This window comes from Triturus cristatus, chromosome 7 (assembly GCF_964204655.1).
Source record: "Triturus cristatus chromosome 7, aTriCri1.1, whole genome shotgun sequence".
Lineage (NCBI taxonomy): Eukaryota > Metazoa > Chordata > Amphibia > Caudata > Salamandridae > Triturus > Triturus cristatus.
The window spans coordinates 542524854-542543883 of NC_140590.1; the positions used below are offsets into that span (position 1 = coordinate 542524854).

At 45.6% G+C, this 19030-nt stretch overlaps 1 protein-coding gene across 1 annotated transcript in view; it reads left to right on the top strand.

Moving 5' to 3' along the window:
* WBP2 (WW domain binding protein 2) overlaps nt 1-19030 on the top strand; it is a 286481-nt gene that overhangs the window by 45308 nt on the left and 222143 nt on the right. The window contains exon 3 of the mRNA XM_085616964.1: nt 3045-3180. Within this exon, the coding sequence (XP_085473090.1) occupies nt 3045-3180 (136 nt within the window). The remainder of the gene's footprint in view (nt 1-3044; nt 3181-19030) is intronic.

A 19030-nucleotide genomic window follows, 5' to 3' on the forward strand; every position in this document is an offset into this window, starting at 1 on the left:
GATGACACCCAGATCTATCTGGAAACCTCCTCCCCAGACGACATCCTCAGACTAAACAACACCTTAAAAGAAATTCAACACCGGCTGTCCCTATATCACCTCAAATTTAACCAGGACAAAACGGAGATCCTCCTCCTCCTCTGCGACAAAGAAGAGAACCCACATATTGCAGAATGGCTTAAAGCTTTGGATACTCTAAACGGTAATCTCACCCTGGCTAACTCCGTAAAATCAATAGGAATCACCTTGGACCCCAAACTGGAAATGGCCAAACACATCAAAAATCCTGCAAAGACCGCCTTTCTCAACCTGAAGCTTCTCTACAAGATTAAACCTTTCATTCCTAACAAAGACCTCAAACAAGCCACCCAAGCACTGCTGCTATTCAGACTCGACTACGGTAACGCAACCTTAACCGGCACCGCTAAAACCGACCTAGCTCCCTAGGACAACCCTCAACGCTGCAGCCAGAATGGGTTACTGGAATCAGGAAATATGATCACATTTCTCCTGCACTAAGAGAACTAAAATGGCTCCCAATTGATCAGCGAGCGTACTTCAGAACCGCCTGCCTCACACATAAAGCCTTACACACAGGGAAACCGGACTACCTGGCCCCAAGCTCAAGAGGGCAGGTCAGAAAAGGAACCTCAGGAGCTCCAACTCCCTCCTTCTCATCCCCATGAGAACACGCAAACAATCAACCGCGGCTAGGTCATTCACTGGAAACGCGTCCAAAATCTGGAACTCCATTCCAGCAGACATCAGAACAATCCCGTCCTTCACAAAATTCAAAATGCACCTTAAAGCCCTCCTCCTCAACCACTCCATCCCGAAGGGATAACTCCCGCCCCCACGCCAAACCGTATCCCCGTTACGCTTTGGCTCCGCACCAACTGATTCACCTCAGTCAAAACCGAGGTTCCCTCAGGTCCCTTGAACTACCTCAACTATGCATACAACAAGGACACCTCAAGACTCTTCTACTACCTCAAGAATACGCAGCACCCGTGGACTTCTGAACGTTTGTTTAATATTGCTTTATTAAGTATCTCTTCTGAAACACTGTTGTAAAGCACTCCGATACCCCCGGGTCAGGGCAGCGCTATAAAAAACTCCTAAAATAAATAAATTATATTTACCTTTACAATGGAGAAAAGTTAGAGTGGGTGCTCAATTGACGTATGGATTGAGTAATTTAAAAATGGCCAAGAAGACCATGACCAAGTTTGCAAAGTTTACAGTAGCCTCTGCTTTTATATGTGTGTGTTTTTTCTTTCTTTAAGTGAAAGCAATGCACTCAACTTTTTATTTTTTGGTAGTCTCTTAAAATGCCCCTACTGAACATAATTGGAGAGAAATAGTATGGGTTGTTTCTAAGCACCACAGTCTCAGTATTTCATTAATTGAAAGCTGCCCAATCTCTTTAAAAAATGCACATCCCTAATCTGCATATTCCTGGTTGCAAACAATTGGGTCCAAACAGTATGTTTGAAGCAAAGCTGACCTGTTTTGACCCTTGACCCTACCAGAATATGTGAAATCACTGCTGTTCATTGCCATTAAAATACTTTGCTTCTATTTTTGGGCTCTGGTATCTGTGAACTTTGCTATATAATCTGTGTTTGTAGGAGCAGATGTTAGCATCATAAAACCCTTTAAATGCACCGAAAATGCATTTGTAGTTCTCTCCCTTCACATTTTTCTTTTGGTCTAACATACAATAAACTGCAAGCACTTTACATCTATGTAGAGATCAACTATTGGGTGGGAATCAATTTTGCTTGGGTGACTGAACTAGCCTGTTCAGTTGCTGTAGAAGCACTGTCACCTAAACTTTACTCTGCTCAAGTGTATTGTTGCAGTCGTTAGCATTTCCCTTTTAAAATGTGCCTGCTTTGCACTTTCTGCCATTGCCTAGATTCTGGTTTGAAATTCTTTGATAAATGGCTCCATCGTGGCTCTGCGGGAACGAGGCGATTAGCACAAAGCCATTTGTTAACCTAAGCCTGTTGTTCAAACATTACTTAAAATACGTGCCATTAATTGCACCTTTTTAATTGCTAATTATGCTAAACCATTAGATCCATCTCACTACAGATATAAAATTGTGTCTATGGTAAACTATTCCAAGCAAACTTGACACAAGACCACTAAATGCCCTAAGTTATGCATTCCTCGTACTCTAAGAATGTGGGCTCGGATGAGACATTTGTCAATGTGCACCTGGTTACTCAAGCCCAGTGAAGTAGCACCTCCCTACGTGAATGAATAAACAGTAAACAGGAGGCTACTGCATGTTCAGAGAGTATACAGTGTTGGGACGCATGCATGTTTCATGACTCTACAGTGCAATAACGCTCAGCTCTCTGCAGCCACCGTTAAAGAGGTTAGTAAAGCAAATGCATCCTTGTTTAGTGTTATATTCTGGGCTCTGGACCCACCAGCGACTGTGTAACATTATTGAGTGCGATGAAGTCTGAGGCAATCTCCCAGTAGTATAGAGATACTTGTCTAACATGAAGACCCTGCCACCAACTGAAATGTAGTTTTAACATGAACCCTGAAATAGGCTTTGTTTGATAAAGAGAGAGGTTATTTGTGATATAAGTCCCAGTCACCCACCTGCATTCTACACTGGCACCCATTGTAGAATTTGTAAGGATTCTAAGCTCAACACAATACAGTGTGCACTGGATCACAGAGGAACATGATTCATAACACCTCTTCTGTTACTGTTTCGTACCTTCGGTGGAAGAAACAATATGTTGTAAAGTGCTGAAAACTTCTCAGAAGGTAGCATTCATGTTACCACCTTAATTCTAGCGCAATGTACATGTCTAAAATGTTATGTCTCTCTGACCACCCAGCTGAGGAGTTTCATTTGGGTAAGAAAAATTGGTACACTTTTGAGGAGTTAATAGGATTCTCTCAACTGCCAGTCGAGGGCCGTCTGAAAAGGGAGAGTGGGGAATACTTGATGTATGAAACAGACTTTTCTAATATCGGCTGCTCTTTAATGCCTTTAAACATTTCATCGGCAGGTTATCTTCGTTTGCAAGGGAAGGGACCCCTTACAGTCCTTCATGATGCCATTCTACCTGATGAAAAACTGTGAAATCAAGCAGCCTGTGTTTGGTGCCAATCTTATCAAGGGCACAGTAAAGGCCGAAACTAGCGGTAAGTTCAGCCCTCCAGCCAGCAAAGGCCTACAGTAGTGTTTAGTTCTCTCCCTTATGCTTGGTCCAAAAGGTGAAAAGTGAGGTTGCAAATACTGGTTTTGAATACTAGCTGGGTTTTACATGCTGTGTTTAAAGACCGAGATTCACAATTAGCATAGAAAAATAATGCATGGTAAGGAACTACTCCACTGTCTGCAATTTATAAATATTTTGAGGCGATACACTTTTGGATTGAGGATAGAGGGCCAGTTAGGAGGATGCTTAAGAACATTGTTCTGGAAGCAGGTCAGAGGTGAGTAGATGGATAGAGGGGTCTTTAGTAGAGACATGCTTCACTGTTGCAGATGACGGTCAAGCCTCTTCTCATTAACTTGATTACAGGATTGAGTGTTATTTATATTGCTTTTGTCTTAAACTACCATTAAGTTGCTTTGTCTGTATTTGATATGACATGTCGTAGAATTGCTCATGCTCACTAATGCTCATCTATATCAATCGTGACACTATCGTGATATGTCGCTATTGCAACGCGCAGAGTACAGAGGTGTGTGCACTTGTTAGATAGGGGGCTTCGGGAGAGGCCCGAATTATCTTATTTATGCTTCCAGATATTGTGTATCATATTTGTATATAGCATCTGCTATGCTGCTTGAAAATTACTGAAATGCCCTGCTATTTAGCTCACTTCATTATTTCGTTCATTTTTATTCATACTGTGTGAGATAACAAATTGTTACTGTAACAGCCCTCCTATGTCCGTGTTACAGGAGAGGACAACAGTCTTCATCTGCCTCCATGTGTGCATAACTTCGTACTCTTCAGGGTATAGTGGGTTAAACGTGGGAACTGTAATGCACTGTCGAAAGATGGGAGACATGGCGTTGGTGGGGTTCGCAGCACTCAAATATTTGTTTTACGCAGGCGAATGTGGTCTGAATGTTTTGTATAGTGAGTTTCATCTTTTGGATACTTTTAGGCTGGCGTGATGGTGTCTGGTTATATGGTACACAAGGTTACCCTGTTCAGATAGATGATGAAGTTGAATGAAAAATGTCCTAGCTATCGTAAAAGAAAGTTTCAATTCTATTAAGGATACAGAGGAGAGGATTAGGCTTTTCTTTCTTCCTTAAATTTTTTCCAGCAGCCTTTACAACAGTGACTACATTTCCTTTGAGCCTTGGGGTGGGGGGAGAGCAAAAACGGACTGCCCAATCATAACTCCTTAACTCCGTATAACAACCGGCGCAGGCACTCTATTCCCCTCTTTCGTTTTGCGTACACAGCATGCTCCTCCGAACTTCAGTCCTGTTTGGTGGACTCTGCTCCTAAGGCAGAACATAATTGATTGCTTTTGTTATCCTTATATTTTCTCTATGTACCAACAGCAAGAGAACATGCAAGATTAAACACAATGCATAGTAATAACTGATACATGATATACCCATTATAATCAAAATATCGATCCACATCACACTGTAGTCGTGAAATCCCCGGCGGGTCGTCCAAATCATTGAGACCATGGGAGGGCTAATCCTCGCCTCCATGTACTTAATAAAATGTAACCTTTCCTTTAGGATATCTAGGAATTTTTTCATTCAATGTCAGGACCCAAAGACAAGGCTTAGGCTAGTTTAAGGTTTTTCCACCACTAGGGTTGCCAGAGTGGAGACTGGTTTAAAATAAAACCTTTTAAAAGTAGAATCTGACGACCAGGCTGCAACGTTGAAGATATCCTCTAGCCTGGCTCCTCTGGCTTTGGATGCCCTGGCCCCCCTGACTGAGTGGGTCTCAAACTTCGAACATCAATATATGCTTCTTGCATTATCCATCTGACCAACCTGGCAATCGTAGGGGAAGAAGCGGATTTATGAGGTTTAGTTAGTGCGTTCAACAATTGTCGTTCCCCATGAGGACGCAAGTCCTCCGTCACCGCCTCATAGGCCTTAAGTTTTCGAACGCAATATAGCTTTGGCCCTTCCAGGAAAGCAAGGTAAAACATCAGTCTTGAATTGCACTTTGTACGGCGAGCAATGTGAAAAGTCACCATTTTGGGTTGAAATACTCTACCTGTTAAGTCCAATTGTCCGGACATCCGAAACCTTCCGGCTCAAAATCCAGCTTTGCCGACAACTGCTTACTGGACAGGTATTTGTAAGAGGGCCAAGATCTGAGGAGATTCTACACCTTATTCACATCCCACAAGGTGGAGTACCTGGCCTCTGGAGAAAGCGACACCTGATACCTTTCAAGAGTTTGCACACTAAGTGGTGTTGCCCTACTGGGTGACCCTCCAGTGGCCAATGGCCCACCGATATTGCTGATCTAAAAGTGTATATCGACCTGTAGGCCAAACGTTTGGAAGCCAACTGCGCTAGGAAGTTCAGAACGTAGACAACGTCTGCCCCCAGGGGATCCACTCGGCGTTTGGAAAAACCAAACCGGCCATCTGGACCAGGTGAAGTGGTATCGTGTGGCCCATGCTATCTGCCCACGCTCGGGCATGTAAAGAGGCAGCTTCCTGTGAAATGCCCGGGACTTGCCATCGTTCCCGGTAATTCTCCAAGTCATGAGACAGAGAGAGCCTGCTACTGTTAGTGGGTGAAGATTGTCCTGGGGATCCCGGAGAACATCCATAAACAGGGTAGAGGGATTGGAAAATCCCAAGAAAGTTCGATCATCGCTGGAAACCAAGCTTGCACCCTACAGAATGGGGTGATCACCACCAGATCTGCTTGCTGTCTGCGAACTTGCGCTGAGACCCCCATTATCATTACAAATGGAGGGAATGCATATGCTGCCTCCCTGTTCCAATCTTGGAGAAATGCATCTCTGGCCACCGTATCCGTGTCTGGCCTCCAACAGCAATACTCTGGTAGCTGGAAGTCCATGTGAGACGCAAAGATCTATGGAGAATGGGCCCCATCTGCTCTGTATTTGTTGAAATACTTGTGTATGAAGTTTCCAAAGGCTGACGTCTCACCAGTGTCTGGAGTGCCAATTCGCCACTTGATTGGATTGACCAAGTAGATGTTCAGCTGACATGAAGATGTGATTCTCCAGACATTACTCCCAAAGGGTGCAAGCCAGATCGGATAGGGTCTTTGGCCTTATGCCCCCAGATGATTGACATAACTAACTGCCGCCACATTGTCCATCTTCAAGAGGACGGAATACTGGACTTTGTATCTGGTTCAACATTTGAGGGCGAAGGAACCAGGCAATTCCAGGCAATTCCAGGCAATTGATAGGCAGGGATTGTTCTGTAGCTGACCACTTTCCTGCTGTGGTAAATTACCCACAACGAGCTCTCCAACCCGACCCGCTGGCATCTGATGCTGTCACCAGATCGGGTTGATAGCCGAAGATCGCCCGACTGTTTCTGGCCTCCATGTGTGATATCCACCACTGCATTTCCTCCAGCGCTTCCGGAAAAAGCGGAACAAACTAGGAGTATGTATGGCCTCGCTGGAGGTGTGGAGATCTTCAGGCATTGTAACTCCCTATAATGGAGAGCCCCTGAGAAAATGGCCTGAATGGAGGGGGATAAGAGACCCACTACACGTGCCAGGTATCGAAGTGATACTTGTGACCTGAATAGTGTCCTTAGTTTGTGTCGTAATTTGGTCAGTTTGTGAGAAGGAAGACTGAGGGTGGCCTTGACCGAATCTATGAGAAACCCCAGAAACAGTAGGGATTGCGTCGGAGAGCGCGGACTTCTCCGTGTTGATCACAAAGCCCAGAGACTCTAAGCGATCTATGGTCATCTGTAGATGTGCTGATAGTCACACCAGGCACTGGTCCATGATCACAATATCGTCGAGATAGATGATTAGTCGCACCCGCCGTGCTCGCTAATGTTTGACCACTGGTCTCATGAGCTTGGTGAAACACCAAGAGGCGGAGGATAGCACAAAAGAAAGAGAAGCAAATTCGAACACCTGAGATTTCTATTGGAATTGGAGAAAGCACCTGTGGGGTGGAAAGATGTCCACCGTCAGGTAGGCGTCCTTCAAGTCCAAACGAACCATCCAATTGGACATCTGAAGAAGATCCCTGAGGAGGTGGATGCCCTCCATCTTGAAGTGGCAATAGACGAGCCACTGGTTGAATTCCTTCAAATTGATCACTGATCGTTGGCCACCATCCCTCTTTTTCGTGAGAAAAAGATTGCTGAGAAAACCCCTTGGATGTAGGGAGGTTTTGACAATAGCCCTCTTCTCTAAGAGTTGGGATATTTCCAACTCCACCATGGCCGTTTGTTCTTGGGAATAGGCTAGGGGTCTGGGTCTGTGTGGTTGCAGGGTTACCCCATAAAACTCTATCTGAAACTCCTTCACCGTCTGGAGTACCCACACATCTACGGAAAGAGCCTCCCAGTTGTGCAAAAAGTGTACCAAACAGCCCCAGAGTTGGAACCCCTCTGAAGCTTGCACTCTCCCCATGGAAACTGTTCAAGCCTCTGTTGCCCCTGGAACCACCTCTGGCACCTGTGCGACGGTGGTAGAATCTTGTCGAGTAGAAGTTCCTGAATCTTTATGTGTCCTGCAATTGGCCTTGGCGAGAGTCGGTACCCTTGGCAAAGGTGTGATTCAAGCGCGGCCGGTCGAGCGCCCCCTACCACGACCGGCAAAAATACGAGGGGGAAAGATGCGTTTGATCAAGGACTGGGCTTTGTCTAATGAATTAAAAGTATTTACAAATTTGTCTAGTTCTCGAATTAATGTGTCCTCGAACAGATTACCCTGGTCCACCATGCCGGCCTCTGAAGTGGAGAGGTCTACCATCTTGGGTTCAATTTTGATCAACAGCGACCTGCGTCGCTTCCTTGAGATCGCTCAGTTGGTGTTCTCGAGGAAAGTAATAGCCCATTGGGCCCAACTGGACAAAGCTTCAGGAGAAACCAGGAACCCGGAGGCCTTAGCTTCCTCTGCCATAGCCATTATTTTTGCCAGGGTGCCTTTCTTGGGAACCCTGACAAACTTGTTAAAGAAGGTGGCCATTTCGAAGTCCATTTCTGGTGTGAGGGCTTCCTTGCCCTCCACGGATGGTCTGGGGCACACTGCCTGCAAGCAGCTCCTCATCTCCTTGTCTCAGCCTGCCTGCCATGTAGGCAGCTTAGGTGCGGGACACCATTCTTCTGAGCGCAGATTTAAGCCGTCATCAGGATCTAGCCAGTGTGAGTCAGGGGGGCCATTATTACCAGCCAAAGAATCATTGCCCTGGACAGGGTCAGAGGCTGGCTGCCAGGGTCTGCTAAAGTCCCCGGCCCCATCAGAATTATTGGGGGGGGGGGGGGATTGCTTCGGATCCATGGGTGGGGACGGGAGGAGATCACCACCTGAGGTACCAGGTGCTTGATGGTCAGGTTGCAGAGGTTGGAAGTCCATGAATGTCTTTTTAAGGCAGGCAAAGGCGTCAAGATCTACCCCAATAATCTGCGCGCTTGTGTTTCTCTGCTCGGGGTGTATCGGACTGTCCTGGAGGTACAGGGACTGGGGGCCCGAAGTGTCTTCCCTCTGTTGAAGGGGTCTTTGGCATTGCGCCTGCAGCTGCATATTTTTCTACTCTCGGGGGGGCTACCACATGTGAGACCACCTTGAATATGGACTCATCCATTACCTGTCAAACCTGGTAAGTGACACCTTCCTACTCCAAATATTCCTCTGTGTCCTCAAACTGTTCCATAAAGACAGTGTGGTATAAAGGGGACTCGCTGTGGAGTTAAATCTCTAAGGAGGCGATGTGGGCCGGGTAAGAAAAAACAATAAATGACTCTCTTTCAGGCAAGTGTATTAACAAGGGTTTGTGGGACAGGCACTCTGGTTGGTTTGGGCTCATAATGCTGCCTGAGATTTGTCCCAATATAATATGCCTCGAGGAGAATGGACTTACCCGCCTCGCGGGTGTTTCACTCTCCAGGCAGAGGCTCTTTTAGGTGAGAAAAGATAAAATCAAACACTGCCGTATTATTTATTTTTATGGTCTTCCCCCGTAATTGATGATACTGCATGCGGGCACGCTTTGCCTCACTCGGAGAGTGAAAGCGACTAGCGTCGGACGCCAGGGGGTAGAGACTCGCTGTGCATGGAGCAGGAAATACGTGGGCCCCCTTGCATCTGGGTGACCGCACCGCGTATAAGAGTCGAGCAGCTCGCTCTGAGTGCGTAGGAACGAAAAACGTTGCTACGGTCGTGACAACACACTCCAAATACAATAAATCACAAGTTTGGCAATGCTAACCAGCGGGTTTCCGCGATCCCGCTCACACAATAAAGCACAATTCACCACTATGAAGAATGAAGGGCACTTTTCTCCATGCTGCATAAGCAGCAAAGAAAGAGGCAGTTTCTGCGCCGACTGTCATATGGATTCAAGGAGTTATGATTGAACGGTCCGTTTTTGCCTTTTTCCCCCAAGGACTCATGAGAAATGTAGTTTGTGTTTGATGACGTCACTGCTGTAAAGTCTGCTGGAGGAAATTAAAGGAGAAAAGAAAAACCTAATCCTCGCCGCGGGGTCCTGACATACAATTTCCTAACTTGGAACGTTAGAGGTTTGAATGACTGTCGTGAGATTCGTAAGTTAGTATCATACTTGCAGCGTCATCAGATCGGTGTAGCCATACTCCAGGAGACACATTTGGCCCCTAGCACCAGACGACTCCTGCTACGACGTATGCGTGGTGAATGTTGGGCCACACGGTTTGCAAGCCATGTGCATGGGGTTTTAATATGGGTGCGAAGGGGTGCAGAGATTAAATTACAAGAAGTGCTTACGGACCCTGGGAGCGTTATATGTTGGTTAGTTGTAAAGAACATTTGGACGTACTTCTGGTGGGTCTATACGGACCTAGTTATGGCGATCCCAATTCTATTACTCATTACATGGTAAACTCGCTGCATACGGTGCTTTACCGCAGATATGGGGTGGTGACTTTAATTGCGTCCAGAACCCTGATCTGGGTGGTTCCCGAGGCCCTTGTCAATGGCCCTCAGCGGCGGATCGTGTTGTAGTCAAGATAGCCAAGGAGTGTAACCTGGTGGGTGTGTGGCACTATCGTTCCCCAAATGGCAAGGACTACACTCATTATTCCACTGTCTATGACATAGACACACGCATTGATTATGTGCTGGTTTCCTGCATTATGTCGTCTGAGATACAGCAATGTGATCATGTACCTCTTACATACTCAGATCACTCCCCAGGGTGATTGGTTATAGGTCTGGAGGGATCGCACGTTTTCCTGGTGCTTTCCACAAAATTCTTTGCTTGATGCGGTGTTTCAAGAGGTATTGGCACGAGAGATAATCAATTTTTTCGAACCAATTTAGGGTCTGTTGCAGAATTTGCTACTATCTGGGAACCTTTAAAGTTTATATTCGTAGTGGTACTATATCGAAACATGCAGGCGTGCTCCGTTCTATTGGAACACTGCTGCACAGGCTAGAAAATGACTTGGCAGACCTGGAACATGCTCATAAGGAGACAGCGGCACAGGATTTGTTGGCACAAATCAGAGCTAAATTGGATGAATATAATGAGCTGGCGCAAAGTGAGATAACTCATTTAGGCAAATATGCTACTGCTAGAGTTCACAGGGAGGGTGAGCGACTGAGTGCTACTCTGGCAGCTCTTGTTCGGCCTAACCTTGTTGGATGAGAGGGGGGGACTCTGTGCACGGTATGGTACAGGTTGTAGGGAGATTTCAAAACTATTACACTGATTTGTATACATCGCACATTAATTTAGATGAGCAAGCCACTGCTGACTACCTTTCCCATATTTCTGTGAAGTGGCTTACAGATGCTCGCAGGGAGTGGCTAATGGCTCCTCTCCGCCCTACCGGAATAGTGGCTGCTTTGAAGGATATACCCAGTGGCAAGGTGCCGGGCTCTGATGGCCTAATAGTTGCTTTTTGTAAGGCATATCAGTATTCCTCACTTGGTTAAGGAGATGGTGTGCAATGGCATTATGCCTCAGACTATGCTGAGGCGTTATTGATTACGCTGCTAAAACCTGGCAAATTAGCTGAACATTGTTCTTCTTATTCTCCGTTGTCACTCTCAAATAATGCTGGCGCCTCTACTCCCTGGTACTGTGAGTCCTGAACAGTCCGGCTTTAAACCCGGGCACTCTTACGTAAATCTTCGCACCCTCTTTGGTACTATTTCTTAGATTTATCCTGGTGTACTTGCTGTAGCTATTTTTTTAGATGCTGAAAAAAGCATTTGATTTTGTTGAGTGAGAATTTGTTGTCTGTATTGTCTTTATTGTGTCGTGTGGGAGTTGGTGACTTTTAAAAAAAATGTTGGTCCTTTATAAAGACCCAACAGCCCGTGAGAGGGTTAATGGCTTGGTATCTGTCCAATAACTATCACTAGAGGCACGTGACTGGGTTGTCTGCTGTCACCATTGCTGTATACTCTGGTTGCGGGAATATCATGCCCACCGAGGCATCCGTTTTTTTAAATACAATTTAATTATCTATATTTATGCCGACGACACACTCCTTGTATGTTCGCAACCCTGACGGGAATCTTGCTCTGGTTCTTAGGGAGTTAGTACGTTTTGGTGGTCATTCAGGACTACCTATAAATTGGGATGAATCTCTTCTGTTTCCTCTTACTAGTACTGATAGTACGACACCTGTGACAGTGGAGTGTCCTCTTAAATGGACCACTGGCCAGATACGTTACCTGGGTATAATGATTCACACCGATCCAGAAATGGTATTAAGAGAGAATTATGGAAAAGCGATTCAGCGCCTTATTGAGGCCGTAGACTGTTGGATACATCTTCCGCTTCCACTTTTTGGACGTATAGCTATCATGAAAATGGTTGTACTTCTACATTTTTTGTTTTTATTTGTTAATATCCCAATTTTATTAACAGGTGCACTGTTCAGGACTTTGCGCTCCTTGATTTTACGTTTGTCGTGGGCTGGCAAGCAGCCTCGAGTGCACTAACTCTCCTTTATTCGACAGGAGGGGCTTAATGCTCCTGATTTTGAAGCATGCTACAGAGCAGCACAGACTATGTTTTCGTATTTTTGGTTCCATGCCCAGGCTGAGTCACCACAGGTGGGTTTAGAGCGCGATGGAGTATCTCCTTTGTCTCTTGCTCCTTTTATGTTTATTAAACCAGTTTGCTGTTTCCATGTGATAGACCCGGTGGGTACAGCAAAATATCTTTTTCATAAATCAATAAATAAGCAACAACCAACTTTGCTTTGTTCCCCGAAATTGCCATTGAAATGGTGCGTGTGGCTTCCATTTGGTAGGAACCGTGCCATAGTAGACGCCCAGCGTGCTTTGGGGATACAGTGCATGGGTGATTACTTTGATGGAAAGATGCTTCACAGCTGGGAACAGGTCAAAACACAGACTGAAATGCCAACCCTGTTAATGCAGTTTCATTATTTTCGTACCCACCATGAATGGCGACCATTATTAGATAGTGAACTGTCTCAGCCCCCGAAAAGTTCTACTCATACTTATTTTCTACAAACACAGACACCTAGACGTGCAATATGGGAAACGGCCTTTACTGCGCAGGCTGAGCCACACGCGCCATTTCCCCGCAAGCTAAACCACACTTGCCTTAACTACGCATATGCCTCAACCATGCATATGTGTGGTTAAGGCAATGCACTGGCTAGCTGTCCGGAAGGGCGGGGGAGACTGACTTGATGCATCGGAAGAGGACATGTTAGAATGGGAAGCAGACTGGAATGCGGACTGGTAAGTAGGGCTGGGGATGGGTCAGTTTTAATTAAAGGGTTGTATCGGTTTTAGGGCTCAGGGCGGGTTGGGGGAGAGGCCGGGGTAATTTTTGGAAGGGGGGCAGAGTTTCTGGTTTTAGGAATTCAGGGCGGGGGGAAGGGGTTGGGGTAGTTTTAAGGGCTGGGTTTGGGGAGGTTTAGGGGTGAGGGTCACTCACTGCCTATTTGAACTTATGTATGTCTTATGCATTTTCCCGGTATTTCCCATGAATATTATGTGATGCTGCATTGTTAATGTGCTTAAAAGGAAAATAAAGTTTAGTTTAAAAAATAAAGGTAATTCAGTTTCTTCTCATATAGAATGGTACCCCAGCACAAAATCCCTCTAACAGTAAAACAGGATTTCTCCAGAATTGGATCTTTCATATATTCACATGTTTGAATTACTCCCTGTCATCAGGCTGGGAATCATGGCCATAGTCCATCAGCAACAGTGTTTGTTTAGTAGCAAACCCATTTCATTTGAAGTAACCCGAACTTCAGCTACTGAGGTGAAAGTGCTAGCTCTCCTACTCCACCTACATATCTCAGATTTCTTCTGCACGTTGTGTGTAACTGAGGTCCAAGAAGAGCTCTGCTCTAAACTTTCAGTGACCTTACCCTGACACTTTTTGTCAAACTTGTTTTTATTGAGTTTTACAAAGCATCATACAACAAGTGTGGCAGTACATCTTATCTGTATGTTCGGGAAACGCTTTCAAACAGCTATTACCTTGTACAGATTCTATTGAGTAATTCGCGACATTTCTCACGAAGCTCTTTCTTGATGTACTACCTACAAATCCACATTGCTGAATGATAAAACAAATGAAGAGGATAACAATGACAAAAAATACCCTCTGTATGGTCAGTCCGTCCTTCTTCCCAAATCCCTACACCCTCTTCAGCTCCTTTTTTAATGGGGCCTAGGTCAATTATTTCTCTCTTTTTAGAGCTGATAGTGGGGGGGATATGAGGTTGTGCTATAATAAGAAAAGAGGGACAGAATAGATCATAGTGGGGTAGTAAAAACAACTTGGGGTGTGCGGGGTCTCGGTGGTCTGGTGTATGTGGTCTTGCCTTGAGGTGGTTTCACACGCTCGAGGTGGGTCAGGTTAAAACTGGAACAGGTGGAGAGCCCTAATTCTCGTGGGGCAGGTGGTTAATGGGAAACCGCTAGATGAGTATTTGGCTAGGGGGCCCCAATCCTATTCAAAGTTTTTTAATTCGTCTCTGCAAATATCGCTCATGCGTACCATCGGAAGTGCCTGCCACAGCCTTGCATGCCATTGAGTTATGGCTGGTGCTTCTATCTTTTTCTAGGCGGCAGCTACTGCTATTTTGGCCGCACCCAGCCAGAGCCAAATAATGGCCTGGTCAGCTCTGGTTTGGTGTTCCAGGGATTGGTCTCTCAGACCCAACAGCATGAATTCTAGGGAGTCTGGTATGGGGTAGCCCAATATCTCTTTGATTTGAGCCAGAATTTCTGACCAAAAGGGACGAATTGAGGGGCAGTCCCACCATATATGTTGGTTATCGCCCAGTAGGCCACAGCCCCTCCAACAAAGGTCTGAAGTATTGGGGAATATTTTCTTCAGTTTTTCCGGGTACATATACCAATCAAACATTATTATGTAGTGAGCTCCACGTTGACTGAGGGAGTGGCAGTGGCGTTTTATATCCTTCCAGAGACTTTTCCACTAGGTGTCCAAGATATCTTGGTCCAGTGTGCATTCCCAGAATTCCAGGAAGCGGGGACTCCTAGACAGCAGTGTGTGCAGTAATAAGCAGTATAAGAAGGAGATCGCCCCTTTCACTGTGTTGGCACCTTTCACGTAGCGCTCCAAGGGTGTGTGTTCTCTGGTTGCCCCTTCGCCAGGTTGGAGGACCCAGTGGAGTAACTGGAGGTTACAAAAGTGTTCTGCGTTAGGTAGGTGGAATTCCCTTTGACAGTTTGCAAATGTTAAAATATCCCAGTTGTGGAATATGTTTGCTAGAGTAAGACATCCTCCCTCTCGCCATGCATCGAAGGGACCTGGCGGTAGTGCCGGTGGGAAAGCAGGGTTGTAATGGATGGGTGTGAAAGGTGAGGGAAACGTGGCACATGGGGTCTGGTTTAGGATATTGTCCCATACTTTAAGCGTCGTCTTAGTGGGTGTGCTAATGTATGCGTTCTCCTGTCGAGCTCCCTTTGGTTTCCAGAGTAAGTCCCATATCACTCTACCCGCAATTTGCTCGGTCCATATGTAGCAAGTGTTTGTCTGACTCATGTGGGACCATTCTACCAGCACACAAAGCTGGGCTGCTTTGTAGTAGAGGTATAGCTCTGGCATCTCCAGGCCTCCCTCATCGGTAGGTTTCCTGAGGAGGTGGAATGGCAACCGTGGTCTCTTATTCTGCCAGATACATTTCCGTAGGAGAATGTGGCCTCATGTAAGAAATCTCTGTCAAGTGCTATGGGCAGACTATGAAATAGGTGGAGGAATATCGACAGAATCACCATTTTAACAGCATGTTTTCTGCCTAACCAGGAGAGGTAGAGAGGCCCTCATCTTTTAAAATCCATTCGCAGCTGGCCCAAGAGTGGTGGATAGTTAGCTGCGAATAAACCAGAAATGTTTGGAGTCAATTTTATTCCCAAATGGGTTAAGTCTTTCTTGGCCCACTGAAAGGGGGTCGATGCCGCTAAGTCCTTCATCTCTGCCTCCGGTAGCGTTAGGTTTAGGAGGAAGGATTTATGAAGATTGATGCAGAATCCCACTACCTTCTCAAAGCTTTCCTGCTCTTCGCGTATATTCACAATGAATTGAGGTGGATCTGCGATGGTTAGTAAGATGTCGTCTGCAAACAATGATATTTTGTTTTCGTCCGGGCCAAATGGAATTCCCTTAACCCCTCTATTGTCTCTAAGTCGTGCAGCTAATGGTTCAGTACTAAGGGCAAATAGGAGTGGGGCTAGGGGGCAGCCCTGCTGTGTTCCCCGTTCCAAGAGGAAAGAGTAGGAAGCCATGCCGTTGACTAGCACTCTAGCACTGGAAGTCACAAAGTTAGCTTTGATCATATTGATGAATGTTTCACAGAAACCAAATCTTTGAAGAGTCTGAAAGAGAAAACTCCAATTGACCCGATCAAATGCTTTCTCGGTGTCTAAGCCGAGAAGGACTGCGGGAATATGTCGCCTATTAGTTTTTTCTATGAGATGTATCACTTTGCGCACATTATCATGGGTCTGTCGTCCCTTAATAAATCCCAATTGATCTGGGTGGATCAATCCTGGCATCAAATTTTCTCGGTGGGTAGCTACAATTTTAGAATATATTTTAGCGTCTAGATTGAGGAGTGCTATGGGACGATACAACCCACAGTGCTTTGGGTCTTTCCTGGGTTTGGGAATCACAATCAGAAGGGCTTTGCTCATAGTGTGGGTTGTTTGTGTGGTATTTGCTATGTGATTAAAAAGGGCCATTAGCTGGGGGATTAGTTCTGTGCTATAGGTTTTGTAGAATTGTGTTATCAGGCCCGTGAGATTTGTGTAATTTCAGAGACCCGATCGCTTTTTGTACTTCTTCCTCCGTGATAGCTTCCCCTAATTGTGCATTCTGACCTAGTGTAACCTGCGGGAGCTCTTCAGTGTCTAAATAAGCGGCTTGTGTCTGAAGGTTGAGTGGGTCACCTGTGTATAATGAGTTATAAAATTCCTTAAATGCTCTTGCTTTATACGAGTCGTCATGTGTCAATTATTCTGAGAATGTTTGAATGTCCCCGATAAAGTCCCTTTCCCTCTTTATTCGCAATTGGTGTGCCAGATGCGCTCCCACTTTATTGCCTTGTGCATATGAGGTCTGCTTGAGTCACAGGAGTGTTAGTTCCGCTCTGTTAGAGTAAATCATGTAGTGTTTCCCCTTTAGGACTGTGACCTTTCGTTGAGTTGTGAAGGTAGGGTTGGTTTCATGTGTGTGTTCCAGTATTTTCAATTCCCTCTCCAAGGTGATTCTTTCTATTGTTCTCTCCTTAGTGAGCGCTGCCATTAGTGTAATGTGTAATGCATTGGCCCCTAATAACAGCTTTGACAGCGTCCCTATTGTTTGATGGGGGAGTGTCTTGAGGGTCGTTTAGTTGAAAGTACTCCCTAATTGAGAGGCATAAGGCATCGCGGAGCGCCTTGTCTCGTTTAAACTTCAGTTTAGGAAGCCTTAGACCTGAAGTCAAATGTTGTCTCTTAAATGTGTGGAAACCCACAGACTTAAATAGCAAAGACAAAATATGGGTCACACTGGACCTGATGTTGGCTAAGAGGAATGTAGCCCAGCTCTGGGATGCCAGAGTGCCGCCTAAACTCAATAAAAGGAGGGCAGATATGAACTGGTGCATGTTTAGGGAGAAGACCGTATACACTGTGCGTGGGTGCCCCAAAAAGTGGTGTGCAATTTGGAACAAATGGAACGAATATCGGGGTGACATTTGTGTTCCGCCTATGATTCCCTCTCTAGATGAACCTGTAACGCCTTGAATCCTGAATCAATCGTCAACACCTGTATGATTCAATGTTCTAATGTAATTATACTTTAAAGAAGCTTTATTCCTCCTATTTGTATGAATGATATTGATTATCTCTGTTTAATAAAGAGTTAAAAAATAAATGAAAAAAAATTCAGTTTAGGGCTGCGCCACTTGAGGACCACCGCCACAGGGGCATGATCGGAGATAATGATGGGTTGTATGCTTGACTCCTATACTAACTTGTTGAGGAATTGGCTCATGAATATGTAGTTGAGTCTCGAGTAAGTGCGATGGACATGTGAGAAGTATGTAAGCTCTTTATCTTCTTGGTGCGCTTCCCTCCAGCAATCTCTAAGACCAGGTTCGGAACTAGCTTGTTTCAGATTCGTAGGAAAACTACCTGTGAAGGCCCTGTGTGGGCCCTGTGTGGGCCCTGTGTGGGTGGGTGCTGTCCTTCCCAGAGTGCCATGTCAAGTTAAAATCTCCCATCAATATAATATCTCCCTCTGCGATGCCCCCCAGGAGGTGTATTATGTATGAAAGTTGCTTGGTTTGTGTTTGGTACATATATCCCCGCAAAAGTACATAAGCGTCCCTCTATACAGGCTTTTATGAGGATCACCCTCCCTTCCTTGTCAGTTTTATAGTCTATTGGTTGGAATTTGAGGGCAGAGTGAAAGAGGAGGACTACTCCATTGTTTTTGGTGTTGGCTGAGGATTTAAAAACTAAGGGAAAAGCTTTGTGTTTGATTCTGTGGTCCTCTGACCTTTTAAGGTGGGTCTCTTGGAGTGCCACTATGTCATAATGCTGGTTGGTTAAATACTTCCAAATCCTTTGATGCTTAGATGGGGCATTCATCCCTCTCACGTTCCATGTCAGCGTAGTGATCACCAACTTGACTCTATGTACTGTGTTGCTACATCATGTTGTTCCTCCCTCCCCTGTGGCTCTCTCTTTACCCCCCTCGCCCAAGTGCCACTTTCCTCCTCCATCCCCCTGCATCCTGCAGCTGACCATATCTACCGCACATGTCCCCCTTGAGCACCATTAACAATGTTCTCACCATTCCAGACCCCGCACTTAACAGGAAAAAAGGGAAACAAAAAAAGCACGTAGACCTATGAAAATAAGGCCTAGTAACAGTTGTAAATAGGAAAATCGATGGGACAGCCTGTCCCTCACTTGAGTCACCATTACGGTGTCAGAGTGATGTTCAGGGCGAGTTGGGCCATTGTCCGTCGCCGAGGTCCAACCAGTAAACTCAAATTCAAAGACTAATTCTGCTTTGCTGCTTGGAAAGTTGTGATTGTTTCACTGCACTACAGTCCTTTTAACTGGCCTCTGAGTGTACAAGTACATGTGTTGGACAAGAGGTTTAGTTGAGGATGCAGCATGAAGTTATATGTCCTGACTATTAGGAGCCATATTGGTTGCCGCTGTTTTAATTGTAGACCACCCAACGATTTCTGAGTGTGGGACGACCATTCCGCTTGGTGTCTGGTTTCTCAGGGAATCTCAGCCGGGCCAGGTTTCTTCTGCATTTTGGGGATGCGGCGAGTCTGCCAGCGAACCCCCCCCACTTCCATT